General features: G+C 45.5%; 12 protein-coding genes across 12 annotated transcripts; 7 read left to right on the top strand and 5 right to left on the bottom strand.

The window, feature by feature from the left end:
* Window positions 1–15: 15 nt before the first annotated feature.
* V1512DRAFT_292909 (uncharacterized protein) lies at window positions 16–2304 on the bottom strand. The gene is made up of 2 exons (XM_066918315.1): window positions 1829–2304; window positions 16–1780 (listed from the first exon to the last, which is right to left on the bottom strand). The coding sequence occupies exons 1-2, from the start codon at window positions 2135–2137 to the stop codon at window positions 158–160; spliced, it is 1932 nt and encodes a 643-aa protein (XP_066769624.1). The 5' UTR covers window positions 2138–2304; the 3' UTR covers window positions 16–157.
* Window positions 2305–2531: 227 nt separating this feature from the next.
* On the top strand, window positions 2532–3741 carry V1512DRAFT_267137 (uncharacterized protein). The gene is made up of 7 exons (XM_066917221.1): window positions 2532–2625; window positions 2681–2756; window positions 2809–2854; window positions 2907–2996; window positions 3040–3097; window positions 3142–3258; window positions 3308–3741. Exons 1-7 carry the CDS (start codon window positions 2623–2625, stop codon window positions 3479–3481), a joined length of 564 nt encoding a protein of 187 aa, XP_066769623.1. The 5' UTR covers window positions 2532–2622; the 3' UTR covers window positions 3482–3741.
* V1512DRAFT_189254 (uncharacterized protein) lies at window positions 3620–4066 on the bottom strand (the record flags this gene model as incomplete). The annotated part of the gene is made up of 1 exon (XM_066913137.1): window positions 3620–4066. A coding segment is annotated over one exon (447 nt), but the record flags the coding sequence as incomplete, so codon positions are not given.
* Window positions 4067–4433: 367 nt separating this feature from the next.
* V1512DRAFT_277908 (Mysoin-binding motif of peroxisomes-domain-containing protein) lies at window positions 4434–6667 on the top strand. Its single transcript, XM_066917942.1, has 4 exons — window positions 4434–4555; window positions 4601–4848; window positions 4890–5237; window positions 5284–6667. The coding sequence occupies exons 1-4, from the start codon at window positions 4501–4503 to the stop codon at window positions 6613–6615; spliced, it is 1983 nt and encodes a 660-aa protein (XP_066769621.1). The 5' UTR covers window positions 4434–4500; the 3' UTR covers window positions 6616–6667.
* Window positions 6619–8294, bottom strand: V1512DRAFT_267129 (uncharacterized protein). The gene has a single exon (XM_066917220.1). The coding sequence runs from the start codon at window positions 8265–8267 to the stop codon at window positions 6732–6734; it is 1536 nt and encodes a 511-aa protein (XP_066769620.1). The 5' UTR covers window positions 8268–8294; the 3' UTR covers window positions 6619–6731.
* A 63-nt stretch (window positions 8295–8357) lies between these two features.
* V1512DRAFT_267128 (uncharacterized protein) lies at window positions 8358–10014 on the bottom strand. Its single transcript, XM_066917219.1, has one exon. It carries the CDS (start codon window positions 9933–9935, stop codon window positions 8460–8462), a length of 1476 nt encoding a protein of 491 aa, XP_066769619.1. The 5' UTR covers window positions 9936–10014; the 3' UTR covers window positions 8358–8459.
* Window positions 10015–10582: 568 nt separating this feature from the next.
* Window positions 10583–11732, top strand: V1512DRAFT_212011 (N-glycosylation protein-domain-containing protein; the record flags this gene model as incomplete). Its single annotated transcript, XM_066913549.1, has 5 exons — window positions 10583–10843; window positions 10867–11079; window positions 11132–11251; window positions 11296–11351; window positions 11399–11732. The coding sequence occupies 5 exons, from the start codon at window positions 10583–10585 to the stop codon at window positions 11730–11732; spliced, it is 984 nt and encodes a 327-aa protein (XP_066769618.1).
* Window positions 11733–12048: 316 nt separating this feature from the next.
* On the top strand, window positions 12049–13284 carry V1512DRAFT_212029 (uncharacterized protein; the record flags this gene model as incomplete). Its single annotated transcript, XM_066913550.1, has 1 exon — window positions 12049–13284. The coding sequence occupies one exon, from the start codon at window positions 12049–12051 to the stop codon at window positions 13282–13284; it is 1236 nt and encodes a 411-aa protein (XP_066769617.1).
* An 897-nt stretch (window positions 13285–14181) lies between these two features.
* V1512DRAFT_212069 (uncharacterized protein) lies at window positions 14182–14949 on the top strand (the record flags this gene model as incomplete). Its single annotated transcript, XM_066913552.1, has 1 exon — window positions 14182–14949. The coding sequence occupies one exon, from the start codon at window positions 14182–14184 to the stop codon at window positions 14947–14949; it is 768 nt and encodes a 255-aa protein (XP_066769616.1).
* A 698-nt stretch (window positions 14950–15647) lies between these two features.
* On the top strand, window positions 15648–16406 carry V1512DRAFT_272512 (uncharacterized protein; the record flags this gene model as incomplete). Its single annotated transcript, XM_066917688.1, has 1 exon — window positions 15648–16406. One exon carries the CDS (start codon window positions 15648–15650, stop codon window positions 16404–16406), a length of 759 nt encoding a protein of 252 aa, XP_066769615.1.
* Window positions 16407–16542: 136 nt separating this feature from the next.
* V1512DRAFT_277901 (nuclear pore complex subunit Nro1-domain-containing protein) lies at window positions 16543–18308 on the top strand. The gene is made up of 4 exons (XM_066917941.1): window positions 16543–16807; window positions 16861–17571; window positions 17620–17696; window positions 17742–18308. The coding sequence occupies exons 1-4, from the start codon at window positions 16624–16626 to the stop codon at window positions 17937–17939; spliced, it is 1170 nt and encodes a 389-aa protein (XP_066769614.1). The 5' UTR covers window positions 16543–16623; the 3' UTR covers window positions 17940–18308.
* On the bottom strand, window positions 17951–19340 carry V1512DRAFT_229558 (Arp2/3 complex, 34 kd subunit p34-Arc-domain-containing protein). The gene is made up of 4 exons (XM_066913924.1): window positions 18933–19340; window positions 18594–18877; window positions 18410–18542; window positions 17951–18356 (listed from the first exon to the last, which is right to left on the bottom strand). The coding sequence occupies exons 1-4, from the start codon at window positions 19237–19239 to the stop codon at window positions 18136–18138; spliced, it is 945 nt and encodes a 314-aa protein (XP_066769613.1). The 5' UTR covers window positions 19240–19340; the 3' UTR covers window positions 17951–18135.
* Between the last annotated feature and the right edge of the window lie 1325 nt (window positions 19341–20665).

The following is a 20665-nucleotide window of genomic DNA, read 5'->3' as shown; positions in this document are numbered from 1 at the left end:
TAAAAGAATTCAAGAAATTTTTAAATATTTTGAATTCCCAAATTCAACACATATGTGAAATTCGTCTAATTTATGCCATAAGCATCACATGTTCCAATACTTTAAGTATTCAGGGGTCACCGAAGCTCTTCTACACAAAATACGCCGACATACGCTCCTACGAATTTATTTTGTACGGCGACCAGTCAACATCGACATCGTCAAAATAGTTCAGAAACTGTTCCAGTGTAGTGTCGCTCGATCCAAATGACAAGAACGGCGACTCATCAAGTTTGATCTGTTCTATCGACAGCGAGGTCGTCGTCGATGCTGGTGCCGGTGCCGGTTGATCAGAATGACCAGGAAACTTGCGCTCAAACGCAGCGTCCTTGAACCGCATCAAATTGGCCCATTGCTTGGACGCGAACGGGGTGTATTTGTCCAAACGCATCAGCACGGTAACGTTAATAGCAGACTCGACTGCCCCGATGCGATCGTCGACCGCAGGTATTTGTTCCAGGTATGACGGTTTTTCAGGCGAGTCGTAGATATCGCGCAGCACAATCACGATGGAGTGGAACTGGTGGTGTTGTCTAGCGTGCCAGTAAAACCCGGCATACTCCTCCCGTAAGAAAATCTCAGCATACTTCTGAAGTAAAATGACCGCAGACTTGACCGCCTCTCTCATCCAGGAATTTTTTATTGCCTTCTTGACCGACGGACCACCGTTACTTCGTTTTTTGTACTGCGACTCGAGCGCGTAGTGCATAATCAATCTGTACTTTTCTCTCGCTATACCTAGCACTAGACACGCCAATTTCTGTATCTGATGCGCGTGTCTAAAGTTGTCGCCGTCCTGATCAACCATGATCTTAATGTTCTCGATCCTGTGGATCCGTTCTTCCATGTCTTTCTGGCTGTCGGCCAGCATGTAGCGTACGTTATCGAGCCGCTCACTCGATAGCTCTTCCACGCCGTAGAGGTCGCTGAGGGTGATGCACAGCATCCGGCACGTCCTGTACACACCGTTCGTAAAAATAATTGGCAATCCACCGTATTCTGTCGCCACGCTCTCACTCGGTAACCGTATGTCGTATGATTTTGGTGTCAAGGTTGCCGGCAGACCCGAGTTGATCGACACGGCGGTGTCCATCGAGACCAAAAACCACCATAGCCGGCGCCGCAGCTCGGCTTCCTCGACTGTGAAGTTGAGCTGTTTGAACAGTGACGGATCACGATGTAGGCCCATCGATTGTGCGATCCGACACAGGTACGCGACCGAGCCGGCAATGATGACACCGCTGCTCGATTGTCTGAATACTTGAAACAACACGGCGGCCAACAGAGACGACATGGACGGCTGGCTAGGGTACGAGAACAGTTGCAAGGCGAGCTCGATCGCTATGCCGTACTGCTCAATCACAGAATCAAGATCAGGTTTTTTGCCGTTTAGGTGTGACCGTGCAGCCAAGAACTTCTCAGTCTGGTTGATCATGTTTATACTGCCGTACAAGACCGCAAACAGGACGGGAACGTAGTGATCGTTGTCTTTGTCAAATTTGTAGTCAGGTCGATGAAGTCTTTCCACTAGTCCATTGAGCATTTCAGGTGATTCTTTTGAAGACAGGAGAAAAAAGAATGAATTGAAGTATCTGAAGAAGCGAGTGATATGGCTGGCGCAGTCTTCTTTTGAAGGCAGATATCGTCCTGCAAGATTCTTAATTTGATCAGTAAGATCGTTAGTTTCTTCGTTCTGTACCTTGAGAATGGATTCGCCCACAATTTCTCTATCAACATCTTCCTGTCAGTATCAGTAGTGCACGGCTTCCCTTTCACATGTATATCTCACTTCACGAAACAGCATTGCCCAATGGGCCGAATTGGCATATCTAAACCTCTGATTCGTGCTGTCTGCAGAAATGAGTCCGACATCGCCATCCGAGACGCTGAATGCGCTCGCTCGAGTGCGTTTGAGCTTGCGGACGTGCATGTCATCATTCTCAGCGTACACGCACTCGCTACCGTACACCGCGCACGCGTGGCATTTCGGCCTAACCCTGTCGCAGCGTACTCTTCGGAGCGAGCAGGACTGACAGATTGTGATTTTGCGACGGCGCAGGGTCTTTGACCGACCTTCAAGCGCAAACTTGCCCTCCATTGTGGACGTACGCAAGGTACGCAAGATGCAAGAACAAGAAAATCAAAACACAGAAATGTTATGGGTATCAACTAACGCGTGTAATTCGGCTTAAAATAATGCGACAACAGCAATTGCGGACGCAATTACGCGTCGAATAGCCAAAAGAGGAAGTCCAAAGCAAATGCTGATGGTATACCAAGCCTCATGTGGCATATATTTATGTGGCTTGTATTAATGCAGGGTAACCTTGTTGCAGCAACCTAACTATAGCCAAGGTTTATTAAGGTTCTACTTTGTATGTAAACCTCAAAGTGTAAGTGTAAATTGAATGCAATATTTAAACCTTAACGCATCATTGGATTACACAGCTTCTCTCCGGTGAAGATGCCAACTACTTACTATTGAGCAGCAGCAACAGCATCATCGTGAAGGTTAGTCGACGGACTCAAGTGCTCAATTGCTACAGTTCAAGTTCGTTCGAGCCTTAAAAGAGACGTTTAAAGATGGTGAGTGCTATTAATAAGCACGATATGAACTATATCTGACTGATATTACTAAAAGGAAGCTGAAAACGCGCTCAGATTCTCATTATCATCACATCCGGTCGCTCTGGCTTTTTTTCTCGGATTCAGATTAGGTAGGAAGATCTGGTTATTTAGGCGTAATGGATTTAGACTGATTGAATGCAGCGGCCTTGTTGACTTATATATTCGGTCTTATCTTCACTGATAACTTGTACGTCATTCTCATGAATATCTGATCCCTCCATTTTTAATGAAATTCAAAGTGTTTTGATTTTTATCATTGTCATTCTATTACTGGCTTCTGATTTCTGGAATGTTAAGAATGTGACTGGTCGTTTACTCGTCGGACTCCGGTATGTCGTGTCCACTTAGCAGGATAATGTCTAATTAATTTAGATGGTGGAATGAATCATCTTCAAATGGAAACAGTGTCTGGGTCTTCGAGAGTGCAGACGTATGTTCAATTGGGCGTCCGCTGAATGTCACTGAATTATATAGCCCCAACGCCAGATCAACGGCACAGATTCACGATTTTTCTGGACTACTCTATATACCACCCCCGTCATTTGGGGTCTTCTTGCATTTCTTGCCATACTCAAGTTCGAGTTAATCTGGGTACGTCTTCATAAAATTAAGTTTTTTTGGTATTTAATTGACATCGCAGCTGTCACTGGTCGTCATTGCCGTGATTCTGTCCGGCACAAACGCAATGGCGTTCACACGTTGCGATCGATTCGGTAAAGCCAGCGGAATTGCAAACTCGATGTTTGCTCGCTCGTCGGCCGGGTTCGCACAACGCATTGCTGGGTCTCTCATTTCTCGGGTCTACGGCGGGTAGACATTCGTGCTCGGCGATTGGGTATGACATAAAGTCTGTCAATGTAATTAGACTGCAAGAGACTCGTGTATTAATATTAACTCAACAAAATGAAGACTACAATCGTAATAGTCTTTTGATCAAATCGAGTTTGAAAGCTTTTTTTATCCGTCTCTGTCTCAGTTTGCGCTTCACATTCTTGCTCATACCATGTAAATATCTGTCCCATTCAATCTTGACGTTCTCAGCATCAACCCCGGGAATCAACTTTGCTAGCGTGTACTCGTCCAGACTATCTCTCTTGTTTAGTTGGTAGTCCCGCAGATTTTTCTCATGGCTGACTTTATTAGCCTGCAATTTAAGTTGCTTCACAAACTCATCTGCCCGCAACTCTGCCCGTCTGCGAACAGAGTTCTGGTCTTCAACCGTCTCATCCCATAACACGTTTGCGAGCTGTGACGCAATCAGCCTGTGTTGCCGTTTATACAAATCCTTTTCCTGCATAGACAAGCAGTATTCGCACCTGCCGTCATGCTGGTTGGTGTATAGAAACAACCACGTGTCTGGATCGTCTGCGTCAATGGTGTGTTTATGAATCAAGTCCTCGACATTCAACCCTGTCCTGGCGCCGTCGGATGCAAACGTGACGTTTGGACCGACTCCTTCAGGGTGCATTTTGAAATCATCCTCTAGTGCTAGAAATGTTATTTTGTCTGTCGGCTGAAGCGCAGACGTACTTGACTGTCCTTGCTCCATGTTTGTATTTAGTATATTGTGAAATGGGCCAGTATTCAACTTCACACTCGTTCACACTCAGTTCAATCAGCAAACCAGACGTATATACAGAGTCAGTAACAACAGAATCAGCAGAAAAAGCTCATATACAGATCAAATGTATTATATAATATGTATCAATAAACTGTTCCGACTCAAATTGGGACAATAAACAACAGAACCCTAAACTGCAACTTCTTCACTAATCACCAAAACACTCAAACAACCAAAACATAAACAAATCAGAGATTCAACTAATAAGGCTCATGCCTGCAGAGCAAGTGGTCTTTAAAGACTCACCTTTGGGCGATTATTTCACTGGTTTGTTTATCGTTTTAACTATTTGTTCAGTACTAATTGAACAAGAGTCCGGTGATGATATAACAATCAATGGATCTCAGCAGCTTACGCCAACTGTTTCTGAGGGCTGGGAGTCTTCTGCTTCTGAAGTGTCTTTGCCTGTGATATCTGACCAGGAATTTTCAGTCGTGAAAGACATCACACCAAAAGTGTCAAATAAAAGTCAATTTAAAGGATCAAATACTGAATTAAAACCATTGATATTAGGGAATGAGCATTCAATGAGACGGCTAAGGTTCCAGTACTTGTTCACTGTATGTTTATACTACGTTATCACGAACTGTCTAACAGCTAGACCCCATTAAGAAAGAAACTAGGTCCACGTGAAAACTCGAGATTTCTGGAACGGTTCAGGTACATTTTAGTCACATCGCAGCTTTTACACGAAAACGTGTCTGTTTTTTCTCGCGGACGCAAACTTGATGATGGCTCAGAGCTGTTTCCGAGTGAGAAGGCACAGAAAGTGTTGACGGCTAGAAACGCGACGAGGTACTGGGCCGGGAGTGGTGGTTGCATCGTCGTCATTGCTATTTTGTTTTCTTGGTTGCTCAGATCGGGAGATAGGTATGCTAGTGCAAAGTGCAGGTTGCTTGTTAGTCTTGTACTGGTCACCTCGGTGTCGTTATTTTTTTACGCACATGCTGTAAGTGCATTGCATAGGTGTCAGAATTTTCTAATCTGGCATATAGTGGCGGAAGCGATTACGGTTTACACGCATGACTGCGATTGAGTATGCGACACAATTCATCGAATGTAACCAAGCATTTGATAACAGCATCAGTCGGACAATCGGCTTGGTACAAGAAGTCGAGTTTGTATCGCACGGCTTCAAGTTTCCAAACATAGCATACAACACGCCGACAAAACTGTCTGTGTCGATGTCGAAAATCATTAATCAGAAATCGTCGTTAGGGAATCGACGATGTAAGGCTTTGCGGAGTCAGATCTCGTCGGTGCTCGATTTGAGTTATTCGCTTTATAGGCGATCGGTCGATGTATTGTCGGAACTGTGCAACCATTCTGATTTGGCAAAGTATCTTGATATATACGATTTGAATCAGTCTCCAACTGTGGAGAATAAGCCGGTAGAGGAGAGTGGAGAGGATACGGCTGAATCGTTGTGGAAACTGAAGCAGCAGTTTAAACAACTACATCGTATTCGGCGAAAACTAATTTGCTGTTTATTGGCAATGGACTCTCGCGGAGATACGCGGGATGTTTACAAATGGAAAGTAGTGATACAGGAGCTCAGGACGCTGTCGGATTTGGTGAAGAAACTGTCTGAAGATATGGCACAGTCGTTGGAGCAGGAAGACGTGTCCGAGCTAGCAGAGTTGTGCTCCAGCAGATTGGAAGAGGAACAGACAGATTCACATAGCCAGCGATCATCGCCTGCAGCATACCCGAACGCATGGCGGTCGCATTTACGTACGCTCAGATACATGTCCGCGACACTGCGGAATGTCGAGGCCAAACTGTATGCTTTACGGGAAGACTCTGCTACTTTAGAACGGCAAGAGTCGCGAGCACAATCCAATGCGCAAAATGGTCCTAGTATTAGACCGGGGATACCGCGCACCGGGCTCGGTCTGTCGTTTGGCGCAGCGGGGTCGCCGAAATTGCAGCGGTCGTCTGACATACTTATGCGGCAGTACGACAGTCTTGGGTCGGATTTGAAGTCACTGGTCAAGGACTGGGAGACAGGCAGACAGCGATTGCAGGACGCGGTTATGCAGACTCCAGGGCGCAGTCAACAGGCATACGGATACGATTCGCCTGCCTCGTCGACCATGTCTTCGCCTGACAGTTTGGTGTCGGGGACGACGTTTGAGAGCCAAGACACGCCGTGGTCGCCAAAGTCGACGGACGAACACAGTTTTGTCGTGCACTCGACCGACGATGACGATGAGGGATACGACGGCGACGGCGTCGAAGTGTCGATGGCGGTCAAGGCCAAGATGGTTGAGAGCGTGGCGTCGGCTATGGTGCGTCAGCAAGAACGCATATTGAGCTTACGCTGATTGTTTTGTGTACATAATTTGAACAATACCATTAACTTTAATTCACCTGCGCCAATATCTTTCTAAAAATTTACACAACTTATATAATATCCTCATTTACCCCATGTCTGACCCGTTTAACGTATTTTAGCCAGTCTAGTAGTGTTCAAATGAACATTTATCTCTACATCTTGAGTTTTCTTGTTGAGCCTGTCAACTCTCTGGTTCTGAGACGTCAGTTCGTAATTCACTGATTTCGCCATTGAGTTCAATCTGCTTGCCGCTGCGCTGACGTCGTCCAGCGTCGAGTTGACGTCGCGTTCCATTTCAAAGTCCTCGTCATCTGCCTCGAACTGGAACTTAGACTGCTGAGCCAGGTCAGCTTTCTGAATCGCCATTTGCTCGCGGTACTTGAGTTCGGTCTCTGTCAGCTGCCGGCGGCGATCACCCGGGAGATTCCCCATCGCAGCCGAAACGCGCTGCTTGGTGTCGTACTGCAGTCTTCTGTTGTTTTCCCGGTCGACCTGCTGGTTGTGAAACGTCTCTTTAATTTTCTGTTCCCGCTCTTGCAGCCGTCGGCGGCTGTTGAAAGGGTTCGACACGTGCACCGCAAACATTGACCTGTTCAGCGTTTTAAGCTCGTTCACGTAGTCCTCGCCAAGCTTGATGTTATTCTCCGTGACCGCGGCTGAGCTCTCGGCTTCGGAGATCTTGTCGCCTTGCTCGCCGAGCATCTGAAGCGTCCGCAACCCGGACGCCTCGGCTTCCTCCGCGTACCGTCTCGCGCTTTGGGAAGATTTCAAGCTTTCTTTTTTGATGTACTTCATCTGAGCCTTCAGCGCATCGACTTCCGCGTCCTCGGCTTCGTCGGTCTCCCCCACCTCGCCACCGTACATCGAGCTCGCATCCGAGTACCCGTTCGCGCCGCCGTAATGGTCGTAAGTCTCGCCGTATCTTTCCCCGCGCTCTTCCTCTGTCTCCATGATTGACGGATCGTAGGTCGACGACTGTTTCTTAAGAATCGCAGTAGATTTCAGCTTGGACTTAAGCCCGCCAAACAGCTGTTGCCGCCGCTCCGCCACAGACGCGGTGTCGGACGTGTCGTCATAGTTGTTGTTCGGCTGACTGTACATCGACCCGGCGTATGTAGATGGCGCATACGTAGACGCGCCGTCATCGAACGAGGCCTGACTATAAGTTTGGCCTGCGGAACCGTAAGGAGACCTGTCGTTACTGTGATATGATGGCACAGGCTCGCTTTTGTACGACGGAGCAGGCGACGGACTCGGACGATCGTATGAGCCTTCTTGACTTAACTGGCTGGCCGAGTGTGTTCCTGGATTATGAGTGGTGCGATATGGGGAAGCATAGTCGCCCCCTGTCTGAGGTTGACCATAAGGGGAGGCCTGTTGCGAGTAGACGTTGTCTCTTGCGTTGGCGGCTGACGACTGGAAATTACCTCGGTAAGGATTATACTGAGAACTAGACGGCGCAGAATTGAAAGTCGTACTGCCTATAGCGTAAGGGTTCCTGGCAGGCACAGCAGTGGATTCGTCCTCTGATTGTTCGGGCTCTCTCTCACGATACCGTGTGTATGGATTAAAATCCCCCGAAGATTCGGACGCAGTCGGTGACTTGCGGCCACTTTTGGATATACCGAGAAGCTTCTTCATTGTTTGGGGGATTAACACGAGTACTTCACAGGATTCGGCCGCCCTGCAAAAACTGCCAGGGGCAATGTCACACACGCTACGAAACCCTTGTACTTGCCGTATTAGGATAATTATATACAAAGCTAAATTATACATCTTGATTGATTGAATACAAAAAACGCCATTACTCCGAGTAATACTATGCATCAATAACTACGTAATACGTGCAAGACGAGCGGTGTTGAGGTGCACGTCAATCTCGACGTCCTGTGTCCGGCGGTCCAGTTTCTGGATCCTCTCGTTCTGGGAAGTCACTTCATTATTGATGGACTTGGCCATCATGTTGAGTCGTTGACTTGCTTGACTGATTGTGTCCAACTTGTTATTAATTTCGCGTTCGTCCACAAAATCCTGTTCTTCGGGCTCAAACATGTACTTTGATTGTGCGGCGAGCTCTTGCTTGTTCTGGTCCATCTTTAGTCGGTACTTGCGTTCGGTCTCGGTCATGACCCGTCTTCGTTCGCCAGCGGTGTTTCCCATTGCTCCGGCAACCCGCTGTTGAGAAAGGTACTGCCGCTTGCGCTGGGCTTCCCGATCCAGTTGCTGATTCCTGAAGTTTTCTCTTATTTCTGTTTCTTGCTCAATCAGTCGTTGACGAGATCTGAATGGATTTGACACGTGCACTGCTAATATAGATTTGTTTAGTCGTTTAAGCTCGGCGGCGTAATCTTCTGCGAGCTTGGTCTTGTTATCAGTCACTGCCAGGGCACCCTCGGCACTTGATAACTGATCGCTCTGCTCGCCTAGCATTTTCAACGTTCGTAGTCCTGACGCTTCAGCTTCCTCGGCGTATCTCAATGCACCGTCCTCTGCTCCGAGTGCTTTTTTGTTTGTGAATCTGATTTGGTCTTTCAGTGCGTCCACCTCAACATCCTGCTCTTCTAAGCGCTGTTCGGATGCCTTTTCAAAAGCGTAATCATGTTGCGGATAGCTCATGCTCTGGACTTGCAGCTCTTGTTCCGCTCTTTCTTCCTCCGTAAGCATTATTGAAGGATCATAATTACTTCGTTCGACCATTGCATTTTCATTAATTGTTGGTTTTGATCGATACTTCTGCATAAGCTCTTGTCTCATGGCACTGACGTCATCTCTGCCGTAGTCTGACGCATTAGAGTATTGATTAAATGTGCCCCGTAGTTCCCGAGCTGGAGACGAGGAGTACGGAGATCTGACAGGTGGGGCGGAATATGACTGTCGATTGGACGATGCTCGTGATGAAGGTCTGTCGTACGGACTGTCAATGCTGCGCCTAGGAGGTAATGGCGGTGACCTTCCACGTTCCAAAGATGAATCGTCTGTGTCGAAAGCAGGATGAGCCGAGTACGTACTATTTGAACTGTCGTGCGGAGGCGTATGGTACTGACTGCGATTTGGCCTTGGAGGCAAGGGCGGCGACCGACCTCGTTCAGGTGAAGATTGCTTATAAGTGTCGAATGCGCTAGGGACTGAAGATTGTGTGTATGACGGGGCAATGTTGTACGGATTGCTATTGATTGCGTACGGTTTATACTTTGATTCCTCTAATTCAGGGTCCTGATCGGGCCGAGAACCGAGATAAGGATTCTTCGGGTCAGCTGAGGAAGACCTTGACCTTGACTGTGTTTTTCCAAATAATTTCTTCATATGCATTTTGTCTCTTTGTGTGTATGATGTTTCTGAGGTGGTTCGTGTAGGAGTTTAGAGACGTTTTTGCATTGACAAAGTGGCGATGAGTTGAACACGGGACCCGAACCCGAGCTGAACCGTTGACGTCACGATCTACTCATGTAAGATCATGGGGTTAGGGCTCAGTAAGTAGAGATCCTGAATATTTTGAACGATTGTTCGAGTTGATTGTATAAATAAGTTTAATGAAGAATGTTGATATGTGTAGTTAATCTTTTGTTATTCAATTTACTCGATTTATCATGTAGAAATTTATACGTGTTTAATGGTATAAGTTGATATTAAACTGGTGAAACTTGGCATAATTTACTGGGATTTTCTATATTATTTGTATGTATTCTACATTATATATATACATATGTTATTCATACATATATATTACTTTATATAACTATTCTAAATTACATATACATTCTAATCCAGAGATAAAATGTAAACAATATAAAATGTGGCGTATTTTACACAATAAAGAATGATATCATTTATTTTTCACTCTTCCCCACTCTTTCTAAGCATTATCATCACGAGAAATATTTATAAACAAGGCACAGAATTAGTTCATTCACAGTCATTTTTGGATTATTTCACACACACACACACACACACATTGAATGGCACGCCTTGGATTAGAAACACATTTGAGTGATGAGAATACAAATCCTCTAATAATTAATGACAATGAAAGAAGATCACGAATAACAGATGAATACAATTATCTGTACAGACGAAGACATACAGCACTTGATGATGATTTAACTACAGACGACGACATAGAAGATGAATTCATACAAAATGCTGACAGAGAAAGACTTCGTTTATTACTGGAGGCAGAGCAAACAAGATTACTCAATCAACAACTGGCATCACAGTATGTTGATACTTCAATACAATCAAGTATATACTAATCAATAGATTACGACCAAGACAAAATGTACAACCAGCTCCAGATTATGATATAGCATATCCTCAAAGACAACAGCCAAATTGCACTTCTTATACAAATTCATACCCTACTTCAGCACGAGATAGTCCAAAACCAGTAGTGAGTGAAAGCAGTTTGAAGGAGCTTATTGGTCCTGCTCAGCATTTTGCACATATGGTCTGTAAAGTACGTACCCATATAATTCAATCAGTCTATTGAACGTCAACTAAAGAACAAGGCACTCTCATTACCATCGAGCATATATGGAATATGCAATTGTTTGAGTGAAGCAGCAAAAGTAGTCAATGCTTCTGATGGTTCTGCTCGGGCTGTTGAACTAGTACTTGCTGCTCTTTGGGTATGTCCCTGTATTAATCCAAGTAATTGTACTAACTGTCGCAGGGTGGGGTCAGCGCCTATTTGTCATATGCATTCATTGACGGTCTCATGCTGAGATGGTACGGACAACATATATTAGAGTATACACCATGCTAATACTACAAAGGCTAGTAATGTACTCATCAACAGGAACCATTCTACGCCTGCTGTCAATCAACACCCTCATGGCAGCATTAGTGCGGATCCTCATATCTACATTCGCCCAAGACTCAGCCAATCTACTCTCCTCATGGATCTTGATTGCCTGTCTCCTCACTGCTGCCTACACGATCCAGAACTTTGTGACCAGCAACATTGCAATCGAAGAACGCGCACGCAGAGTCGACATCTACCACATTGCAGTCTTCGCCGTCGTCCCCGTCGGCGTCGCGAGCTTCATTACTATGCTTGGACTCATCCGAAGCCTTGTCATTGTCCGGTCAAACATAGCAGACGGATAAGAATAAATCTAGTACACGAACTATATGCCGTAAATGTCGCAACTCACTGCACTTATATTGGAACTGTGTAGAAATTCGAGCACGTTCCGTGGAAACGCGCCTTTGTTTTTAGCATATGTCGCAGCCGCACCTGCCGAGGCTTGAAACCAAATCAGGCACGTCATTATTAATCTGCCCTCGGGATCTCGTTCGTTTATATCTCGAGCCCTTTCCCCCAACTTTGTTCTTTCTTTCTTTTCTCTTCATACTAAAAGTGATGGATAACAACTCACTGAATAATTCAGACAATAACATTACTACCCAGCAGGGTCCACAGATGCAGAACGTGCCTGGCTCTGGTCCAGCTGGTCCAGGACAGCCAGGCAATATCGTCTTCATAAATTACACATTCGCGTTCGCGCCACACATTTCTGGTCAGCCAAATCCTGCAGAGGGAACTTCTCAGCAAGGTGAAAATCAGACATACGCCACCCCACGAAACGATACCGGGCAGCCGTTTCAGAACGGATTCTTTGTGTACACGCCACCGGTTTTCGACGCAAACACAATGGGCACGATCTTCGGATTCGGCCCAGGAATGGGCGAGCCTCCGAAACCACACGCGTCTAAATCTGCATTAGACGCATTGAAGGAGGTCGATGTCAGCAAAATCTCACCAGCCGACCGGGTTTGTGCGATTTGTTACGAACCATACTACGAAAAGCCAAAGTTGACCGAGGTCGAAAGGGAGGCATGTGAGCACCTTGCCCATCAGCCTGCTTTATCAACCGAGACGGACGAGGCTGCAGGCACGACAATTGGAAATGATGAGGCTGAGCACCGACCGCTACAAATGCCTTGCGGTCATATTTTTGGCCAGAACTGCCTCAAAGAATGGTTAAAGTCTTCTACTACTTGTCCGCTCTGCAGGACAGCTGTAGAAGCTGAGAGACCTAGCCCCGATGCCCAACAGCAAGGACAGTTTATGCCATTTGTGTTTACGCCATTCTTTACATTTTTCAGACATGGTCCTCCTGCTTCTGCTGGCGCAGACACACCAGCAGCTCAGGTATCAGAAGCGGCGCTGTCGGTGCCGGTCACCGAGACGCCATCGCCAGCTATTCCTGTTGCTCCAGTGGTAATATCTGGTTCGGCCACTCCGGTCGAACCAGCCGTCACTGGTCCTACTTCAGAAACAGGCCAGGCACTCAACCGGAATTCATCTGTCGGCTCTTCGTATGCCGTTAGACATCATCCATACGCACGCCCAACAGAGTCAAACCCAGTTTCTGCCGAGGGTAACTCACTTGCGGACGTGCTTGCCACAAACGATATGGATTGCGGATCAGCCTTGCTTGGCCTATGCGAAGAGAGCGGTCCCTTTATCCGCCTAGAATGTGGCCATGGTTATCACGAAGATTGCCTTCGTACAGCGATGCGTGCGCATGGTGACGCAGATATTCCTAGTCTACGGCCAGATTTCGACGTGTCGACCGCAACGTCCGACCAGCCTCGGGCTAGCCGAGAAGTATGGTGCATGCGTTGTCGGAGATACAGAGACGTTAGCCATTAGACTATTTCGTGTCTGTTTGTTTTTTGGATTTGTAATCACTGCATTCGTTTAGAAAGTTGGTATTTTTTTTTGGATGCATTTCGGCGACTCTGGATTGTTTCGATAGTGGTTGTATTGTATTTTAGGAGGTTCAGGAATGCCGATATGTATATAGTGTATCATAGTGAAATTGACAGTATTATAGTTATAGTGCGTAGTGTTTAGACGTTTCCACGGTCGTACGTTGCATGTTTTCTGATCTGCTCACCACATAGTCCTGTTATGAATGAAGAAGATCAGGAGTGATCACTCGGACCAGCACGAGAGAGCGTGCACTAGACGTCCGCCGCATGTCAAACGGCGTAATTTTTAAGCCCCAAAATAGTTAGCGCAGAACAGAGCCGCACAAACCGGTAGTCTAATTCCGAGCTTTCGACTCGTGATAAATTTTGACTCACAAGCGGTCAAAGCTGAGTTGCGACAATGTCGGGTTTTAAGAATTTCATTAATCGTAAGCTGACACGGTCGCCTGAAAAAACCGTTGTCGATTCTGGCGGGAGTCCAAGTTACAGCGAGTCGAGAGAGAACGTGTACGCTGCGCAGAATTACGGTCACTATCAGTCGTCGTTTTCTTCACCACCATCATACAGGACTAGCCCACCTAACTCAAGTACGGATACTAAAATACATGATGTGGACAATCCATATGCAGTGCCGTTGTCACATTCTACTCGGAGTTCGCGTACATCGTCATTGGTTCGTTACGAGAAGCCACAGAGTAGGTATGCCAGGCCGGTATCGCCTACACCAACGGTAGACTCTACGCGCAAGGCGTTGTTTGGAAACAGAAAACCAGTACTGTCTGTACAAGGCTCGCCATCGTTCCGGCCGACGAATTCGGATTATGATCCGTCAATCATGGAGACTGAGAGTGAGCGTAAAGCAAGAACAGGCGAATACGACGATGAAGATGACGAGATTAGAGCTACCAAAAGCCAAATCAAGCATGTTAATACACAAACTGAAAGATTGGCGGGTGAAGCTGTTGCACTGGCCAGTCAGGCGATGAATTCTGGTATGCGGACTTTAGGCATGCTGAATGAGCAAAACAATCAACTGCTTAGTGTGAATAAGACACTCAACACTACTCAGCAGAAATCAATTGAAGCAGAGTCAAACACTAATGAACTTAAGCTTGCAAACAGGTCAATGTTTATGCCGCGCATAACAAACCCGTTTTCAAATGAACCTCATCGCCGCGAGCAAGTGCTCGATCTTTTGGCGCAAGATAACATTGCACTTGATGAGCAAGGCCGTGCACATGGACAGTTTGTCAATAACGTCGCCGGTCGGGTCATTGGAATTGACTCGCGTGGACAACAGGCATCTGTGTCTAATGTTGAAGCACAGTACAAAGAACAGCGAGAGCGCCAATGGCGAGAACAGACTGGGAAAAAATCGCACATGTTTGAACCTGATGAAGACGATTTTGCAACAGAAAAGGCGATTGAAAACAATCTTAACAGTCTTGCCGTATCATCAGGACAGTTGAATTACGTTGCTAGTGCGATAAACACACAGATTGATGGGCAGAATACGAGATTAGCAGGAATGCAAGCACAGAATGATGGTGTCCAAATATCTTTGAACCTAGATATTGCCAGGATGCAGCGATATCAAAAATAGAACACAATTCTTCTGAAGAGCACGGTCGTGTTGCGCTGAGTCAGCATGGTACCTGTCTGTACGCAAGTTGGCCCCAGCCGCACCGTAGACAGACTTCCCTCCCTCATCTCAACCCCATATTGTTCTTCTCTCCTCTCATACAAAAACTAATAGAAACACAAATGTCGGGTCTGAGAAATTTTATTAGATCACGTTCGAAGTCGCCGAAACCCTCAGGTGAACAAGACCCTGGTTTAAACCAGACAAGCAGAAGGAACAATGTGTACGCATCCAGTAACTATGCCAGTCAACCTACTCTTTCGCCTGCAGTCTCATATCGCGATGTCCAGTCTACACAAAGAGAGGACAATCCATACAACATAAGTTCAACAACGCTGCTGCCGCAGTCATCCTATAGTGGCTCATTGTCCTCGTCATCTTCTCGGTCGCCGTCCCGGTCCTCGTCGCCAAATACATACGCATATGCGCCTTCGTACACTGCATCATCACAGACCTACACCAGTGCAAATCTTAAACAAGCACATTTTTTGTCTCCAAATCCGTACTCAGCTTTCGACAGAACGCCCCTTCTATCAAACCAGCAGCAAGTGCAGGAGCTGGACAAAGACAGACAAGAACTGTTCGGCGACCGTAAACCGCGTGCAGTTTATGGCGGACCCAGTCTTCAGACTGCGACGGCAGACTACGACCCTTCTATTATGGAGACTGATGTCGAGAGAAGGCTGCGTACGGGTGAATACGATGACGAGGAAGAAGAAATCACGGCCGTAAAGGGCCAAATCAAGCAGGTCAACTACGAGACGAAAAATATGACGCAAGACTCGGTCGCAAGGGCTAACCAGGCACTTGAGCATGGCATGAGAACCGTAGCAATGCTACACGAACAAGGAAATATACTGATAAATTCAGGAAAGACAGTGAACAGAACTCAACAGAGTGCTATAGTGGCTGACGAAAACCTGGAGGAGCTGAAAGCCGCTAATCGGTCCATGTTCATGCCCGACATCAAGAACCCGTTTTCTTCCAAGCCGTATATGCGAGAACGCGCGTTGAATCGACTGGCAGCAGACAACGGTGTTTTGATTGAACAAGGAATAATAAATGATCACTACGTCAACGATATTGCAGATCGAGTCAACAAAGTGGATATTCGAAATCGACGAGGTCCAGCGCCTGATGCTGAAGCCTTGCACAACGCACAGAGGGAGAAGCAACGTCAAGCTAATAAACATAGTATGTTTGAGCCTGACGAAGACGATCTTACGACTGAAGATTCTATTCAACAAGGACTAAACGATCTTACAATTGCGTCTCACCAGCTGAACATTGTTGCGAACGCGATCAATAACCAGCTCGACGAGCAGAACCGACGAGTGGAGCATATGTCCAGTCAAACTGGAGATGTTGAAATTGCACTCAGCCTCCAAACTAATCGGATGAAAGCGTATCATAAGTAATTGTTTAGTCCTTGCTCCCCAGATATATTTTGATTGGTACCCCTGAATACATGTCTTGCTTGGTGTGAATTTAGTGCCATAATAGTTACAGCGCTTACTCTATTGAGTCATAAATATGTAACTATAGTGCATCTATGTTAAACCTAAATGAATTGTCCCAGCCAAAAAATTATGCGATTCGAGAATAACTACGATAGTCCAGCTCAAGATAGCAGAAATGGCTACTAAACGTGGACCTCTTGGACTAGCAAAATCCGCAAAGAAGAACAAACGCTCAAAAAGAACTACAGAACCAGAAGAGGAAGCGGAAGAAACGTTCGAGATACCAGAGGACGTTGATCCAGACGATGAACTTGGACAGTTGTTTGCTCTCTATGATAATATCGACAAGTCTGACCCATGTTTGTTTAACCACATGAAATGTCATAATATATACTGATTATGGTTGTTGTAGGGGACCCAAGAATATTTCACGCCATAGTACACGAGTGCGATCGGATTCTTCGCAACTCGGAGTCTTCTGAACTTCCAGCCAGATTTCACGTTGCGTATGCGCGAGCACTATTCATGCTAGCTTCATTTGCAAAAATTAAGAAAAAGTCAAAGACAAAATCAAAGAAACCAGACAGAGTAACAGAAGAAGGTCCCGAGGATTTCATCCAAGCCGCTCTCGAGCGGTCTGCCATTGGCCTCGAACAGTATCCAGACAGTTTCGAATTACGATTCAGTCGCTGCAGATACAGGGTTGCGTTTGCGACGCTAAAGCTGACTGAGTCTATCGATGATGAGTCAGTGACGACATGTGTGCCTCGTCTGCAGGAAATTAACGAAGACTTCGTCGAGACTGTGAAGCTGTCGGAGACTAGTTCTGAAGCTATGCTTACTAACGCAGCATCGCCTGCTGAAGCTGTAACTAACCTTCTTACTGATGTTTCTAAATTGTACGAAATGACGTTTGAGTCTGACTCCTTACTCAAACAAAATCCTGAATTGTACACCTGGGTGATTACTCAATGGCAACGAAAGTTGGACCAAGACCCCGACAACAAGTCCCTTCATCGCGCACTAGGTGAATTTTTACTCTCGCGTTCACATCCGCACGTCAGGAAAGCTGAAGAAAATATGGAGAGTGAGATAGAGAGTTCAAATGACGAGGTTGCGATAGGTATTTATCACTAGGATGTACGTCGGGGGAATACTAAAGCATATACAGCTGTTGAAACGTTAAAAGACGCACTCGAGCAGCTATGTGCTGCCGAGACTGAGGATGATTCTGAACTTATGGTGGTCGTACGTGGTTTTTGTTGAAAAAGTAGTAAAGTGCTAATCAAATAGATTGCCGAAGCACAGGTTTCACTAGCTAATCTGACTGAGGATGTGGAAGAACAAGAAAAATTATACGCCAAAGCTATCGACAGACTTAAACGTGCTCAGGCTCTTGGGGGCGAGGATTTTTCAGAGATGATTGCTGAACTGCAAGGCGACGGCAACGACGGCGACGATAATTCTGATGACAAGGACGAGGAAAACTAAACGGACGTATTTTATCGAGATTTTGTATAAGTGCTATCATTTTTAAAGTGCTGTTACAAACAATTTCAACAAAACGTAAATTACAGCTTCTATCAAACAGCAATTCTTACATCTTGTCAAATCCTCGACTCCATCATAAACCTACACTGTGTCACACACGACTCAGACTACCAAAACTTAGCGCTCTCAATCCACCTTAACGGAAACGCCGGCCAGTTGCGGTCTTCTTCTCCTTCTCTGCGACCTCGGGCTTCGCACGGTTGAGCACTTTCAGGAATTCGGCAACACGGAATCTCATTCGCGAATGCATATACGCTTTTGAGCATTTAATGTGGTAGTGGAAGTAATCGCGGAAGATCTGGATATGACTAATGCAGTTTTCTCGTCTATCTTTAGTAATGTGTCGCTCAAACAAGACTATTTTAGGTCAGCAGTGATCTGTAGAACTGATTGTAAAGTAAAACACATACCAAATGTAATATACCCAATGTCATCCGAAGATCTCACACCAGGAACAGATCGAATTTCAAGAGGAGGTTCCTTGCTAGAATACAAGACTTGAGGAGCGTTTTGGATAGCACGTCGTCGGGCATCAACAAACTCCTAAATACACGTCAGCATACACTCTCCGCCATCACATCCAAATCAACAAACCTGCAAAAAAACTTTTCCAAACACACGATCGGTTTCTTCCCGAAACACAGTAGAGAATATAACAGTGACTCGATCATGCGACGGCTTGATGTAGATTGACTCCTCTTCGCGATAGTTGATCGCCATCACATCCGATCCACTGTCTTCCGGCACCGACAAGTCAATTGCATTCTTCTTTGCGTCCGCAGCAAGCTCGTCAAATTGGTCAAATGCCATCTCAAATGGCGCAGCCAATGCATTTCTCTTAAACAGCGCAATCTGCTCGATCAATTGCTCTCTCTCTCCTAAATAAACAATCAGTATAATTCCAATCGCACTGCACATCCTACTCAGACATACCAGGTTCTGACGGTAAATTGTCCAAATCGACAACAATTGAAAAATCAAATCCAGGTTCCGGGCTAACGATATACGGGCCGTACTTCTGAGCCAGTACTTTCTCGACGCCGTATTTCTGTAAATCCTTGTAACATCTGATTGAAAGCGAGATCATAATCTTCGATTTTGACTCTGGAGTCGAGACGTGATATGTGACATTGTCAAAATCTGAGATGACCTGGTCGAGAGACACCGGCAAGCTATCCGGACTGAATCGCTCACTCAGGATGGATTGAATTAATAAGTTATGATACTGTAGTAGCAGCATTGTTCTGTAGTACTATAAGATGATAATTCTGTATCGAGTATGCAATTGATCACAATCGTACTGGCTGAAGAAGTCGCCTTTTAGATGATGCTGTATATTGCACCAGTACGTCCACCTCCACGACGGTTCTGAGTGGACAAGTACAAAACCCACTAATTACACACACACTTCTGACTCGAATTGTATAATGTCTTCTGTCTATATAATACTGACTATCGCTGTAAATACTGATGATTACTGGATTATTCTGTTACGCTGATGAATTGAAAGAAGATATTGTCATGTATACCTGCAGCTAAGTTCGTATGCAAGTTCATGCTACCTACTTCGTGTTGGTGAAAGGGTAGCAATGTCAAGTGGCACGCCCGCCGATTGTTAAAGCTTACGTTATTCAGACGGAAAGAATCGGTTGTTTTGCCTACAACTGATATCTTCCAAGTCAAACCTTTGCGTGGTCGGCTGCTTCGCTTGCTTAATCAGAATATATTAGACATGCAGTCAAGTACATCTACTGTAGGCAGGAAACTTGACCGCGCTCGTTTCATTTGCTTGGGACCGTCTAAAGAAGACAAGAAGCATCGAATTAACATAACATAACAAGACAAGCTTTACCAGTTACGACTGCTTGGTATTAAAACCCTGAAATTTTTTACATACGGTTTAAGTTCTAAGATTATAAATAACAATATAAACAGTAATACAGTCGATAGTTCAGAAAAAGTGCGTTGCAAACGGTAATAAACGACAAAAAGTGTCTAGTAATGCTGTTGACTAAACATCATTGGCAACTTGACAAGACCTAATGTGAACCAATCATACTTATACAACAAACAAGCTGGCATTATGCAGCCAATGACGTCAAGACCGTAAAATGTGTAAACATGCGAGCAAAAAGTTGAATATAGTCCAAAATACACCTTGTGATGTCAAAGTGGTCAAGACATTTGTAACTGTATGCTGCAAAAAGTGCCAGCAACATGCACCAAATACGCCCAAATATTATATAGCTAGTTGAGTAAAGTATCTTGGTAATGAGTGGCTTATGACAAGCTTAAGGCGCTTAAAAGTTGGATCGAACCGGCCTATTCAATGAAGCTGGAAGCAATATGAATGAGTAGCATTGATAGGATCCACAAACTCAGCTGTTAGAAATACACTTTGTAATCTTCCGGTTACTGAGATGCTAAGCCAATTCTCTGTTTCAGTCCTCGTTGAGCGTACTTTATCAGCAATGCCAATAGGTACACCGGTGCCCTAGATAATATTGATGACTAGCTCGATCTGCCAAATATTTATGCAGGACGCATCTTAAAGGTCTTAATTGAGCGTCCGCCCAGATAATAGAAAATTACAGAATAAACAAGAGTACAGCATAGTGCAGCAGAATAAGGTAAGAAATGGATGATACCACGCATTTAAATGTCTC

Source organism: Lipomyces arxii (genome assembly GCF_038497795.1).
Source record: "Lipomyces arxii strain Phaff 12-163 unplaced genomic scaffold V1512scaffold_23, whole genome shotgun sequence".
Classification (NCBI taxonomy): Eukaryota; Fungi; Ascomycota; class Lipomycetes; order Lipomycetales; family Lipomycetaceae; genus Lipomyces; species Lipomyces arxii.
The sequence above is the reverse complement of the archived record's forward strand: the minus strand, read 5'-3'. Positions and strand labels throughout refer to the sequence as shown.

What these genes read in the sequence shown, in the direction of transcription:
- V1512DRAFT_267137 (XM_066917221.1), top strand. An exon ending in CGTTTACTCGTCGGACTCCG is followed by an intron (nt 2,997 to 3,039) that starts GTATGTCGTGTC and finishes TAATTAATTTAG; the next exon opens with ATGGTGGAATGAATCATCTT. An exon ending in GGGTCTTCGAGAGTGCAGAC is followed by an intron (nt 3,098 to 3,141) that starts GTATGTTCAATT and finishes TGAATTATATAG; the next exon opens with CCCCAACGCCAGATCAACGG.
- V1512DRAFT_267128 (XM_066917219.1), bottom strand. Translation starts at nt 9,935, where the DNA reads ATGCATATGAAGAAATTATTTGGAAAAACACAGTCAAGGTCAAGGTCT.
- V1512DRAFT_267129 (XM_066917220.1), bottom strand. Translation starts at nt 8,267, where the DNA reads ATGAAGAAGCTTCTCGGTATATCCAAAAGTGGCCGCAAGTCACCGACT.
- V1512DRAFT_229558 (XM_066913924.1), bottom strand. Translation starts at nt 19,239, where the DNA reads ATGCTGCTACTACAGTATCATAACTTATTAATTCAATCCATCCTGAGT. An exon ending in CAATTTACCGTCAGAACCTG is followed by an intron (nt 18,878 to 18,932) that starts GTATGTCTGAGT and finishes TTGTTTATTTAG; the next exon opens with GAGAGAGAGAGCAATTGATC. An exon ending in CATTGGGTATATTACATTTG is followed by an intron (nt 18,357 to 18,409) that starts GTATGTGTTTTA and finishes GACCTAAAATAG; the next exon opens with TCTTGTTTGAGCGACACATT.
- V1512DRAFT_277908 (XM_066917942.1), top strand. Translation starts at nt 4,501, where the DNA reads ATGCCTGCAGAGCAAGTGGTCTTTAAAGACTCACCTTTGGGCGATTAT. An exon ending in TTTGGGCGATTATTTCACTG is followed by an intron (nt 4,556 to 4,600) that starts GTTTGTTTATCG and finishes TAATTGAACAAG; the next exon opens with AGTCCGGTGATGATATAACA. An exon ending in GGTTCCAGTACTTGTTCACT is followed by an intron (nt 4,849 to 4,889) that starts GTATGTTTATAC and finishes TCTAACAGCTAG; the next exon opens with ACCCCATTAAGAAAGAAACT.
- V1512DRAFT_292909 (XM_066918315.1), bottom strand. Translation starts at nt 2,137, where the DNA reads ATGGAGGGCAAGTTTGCGCTTGAAGGTCGGTCAAAGACCCTGCGCCGT. An exon ending in GGGCAATGCTGTTTCGTGAA is followed by an intron (nt 1,781 to 1,828) that starts GTGAGATATACA and finishes TGATACTGACAG; the next exon opens with GAAGATGTTGATAGAGAAAT.
- V1512DRAFT_277901 (XM_066917941.1), top strand. Translation starts at nt 16,624, where the DNA reads ATGGCTACTAAACGTGGACCTCTTGGACTAGCAAAATCCGCAAAGAAG. An exon ending in AAATGACGAGGTTGCGATAG is followed by an intron (nt 17,572 to 17,619) that starts GTATTTATCACT and finishes AAGCATATACAG; the next exon opens with CTGTTGAAACGTTAAAAGAC. An exon ending in ATTCTGAACTTATGGTGGTC is followed by an intron (nt 17,697 to 17,741) that starts GTACGTGGTTTT and finishes CTAATCAAATAG; the next exon opens with ATTGCCGAAGCACAGGTTTC.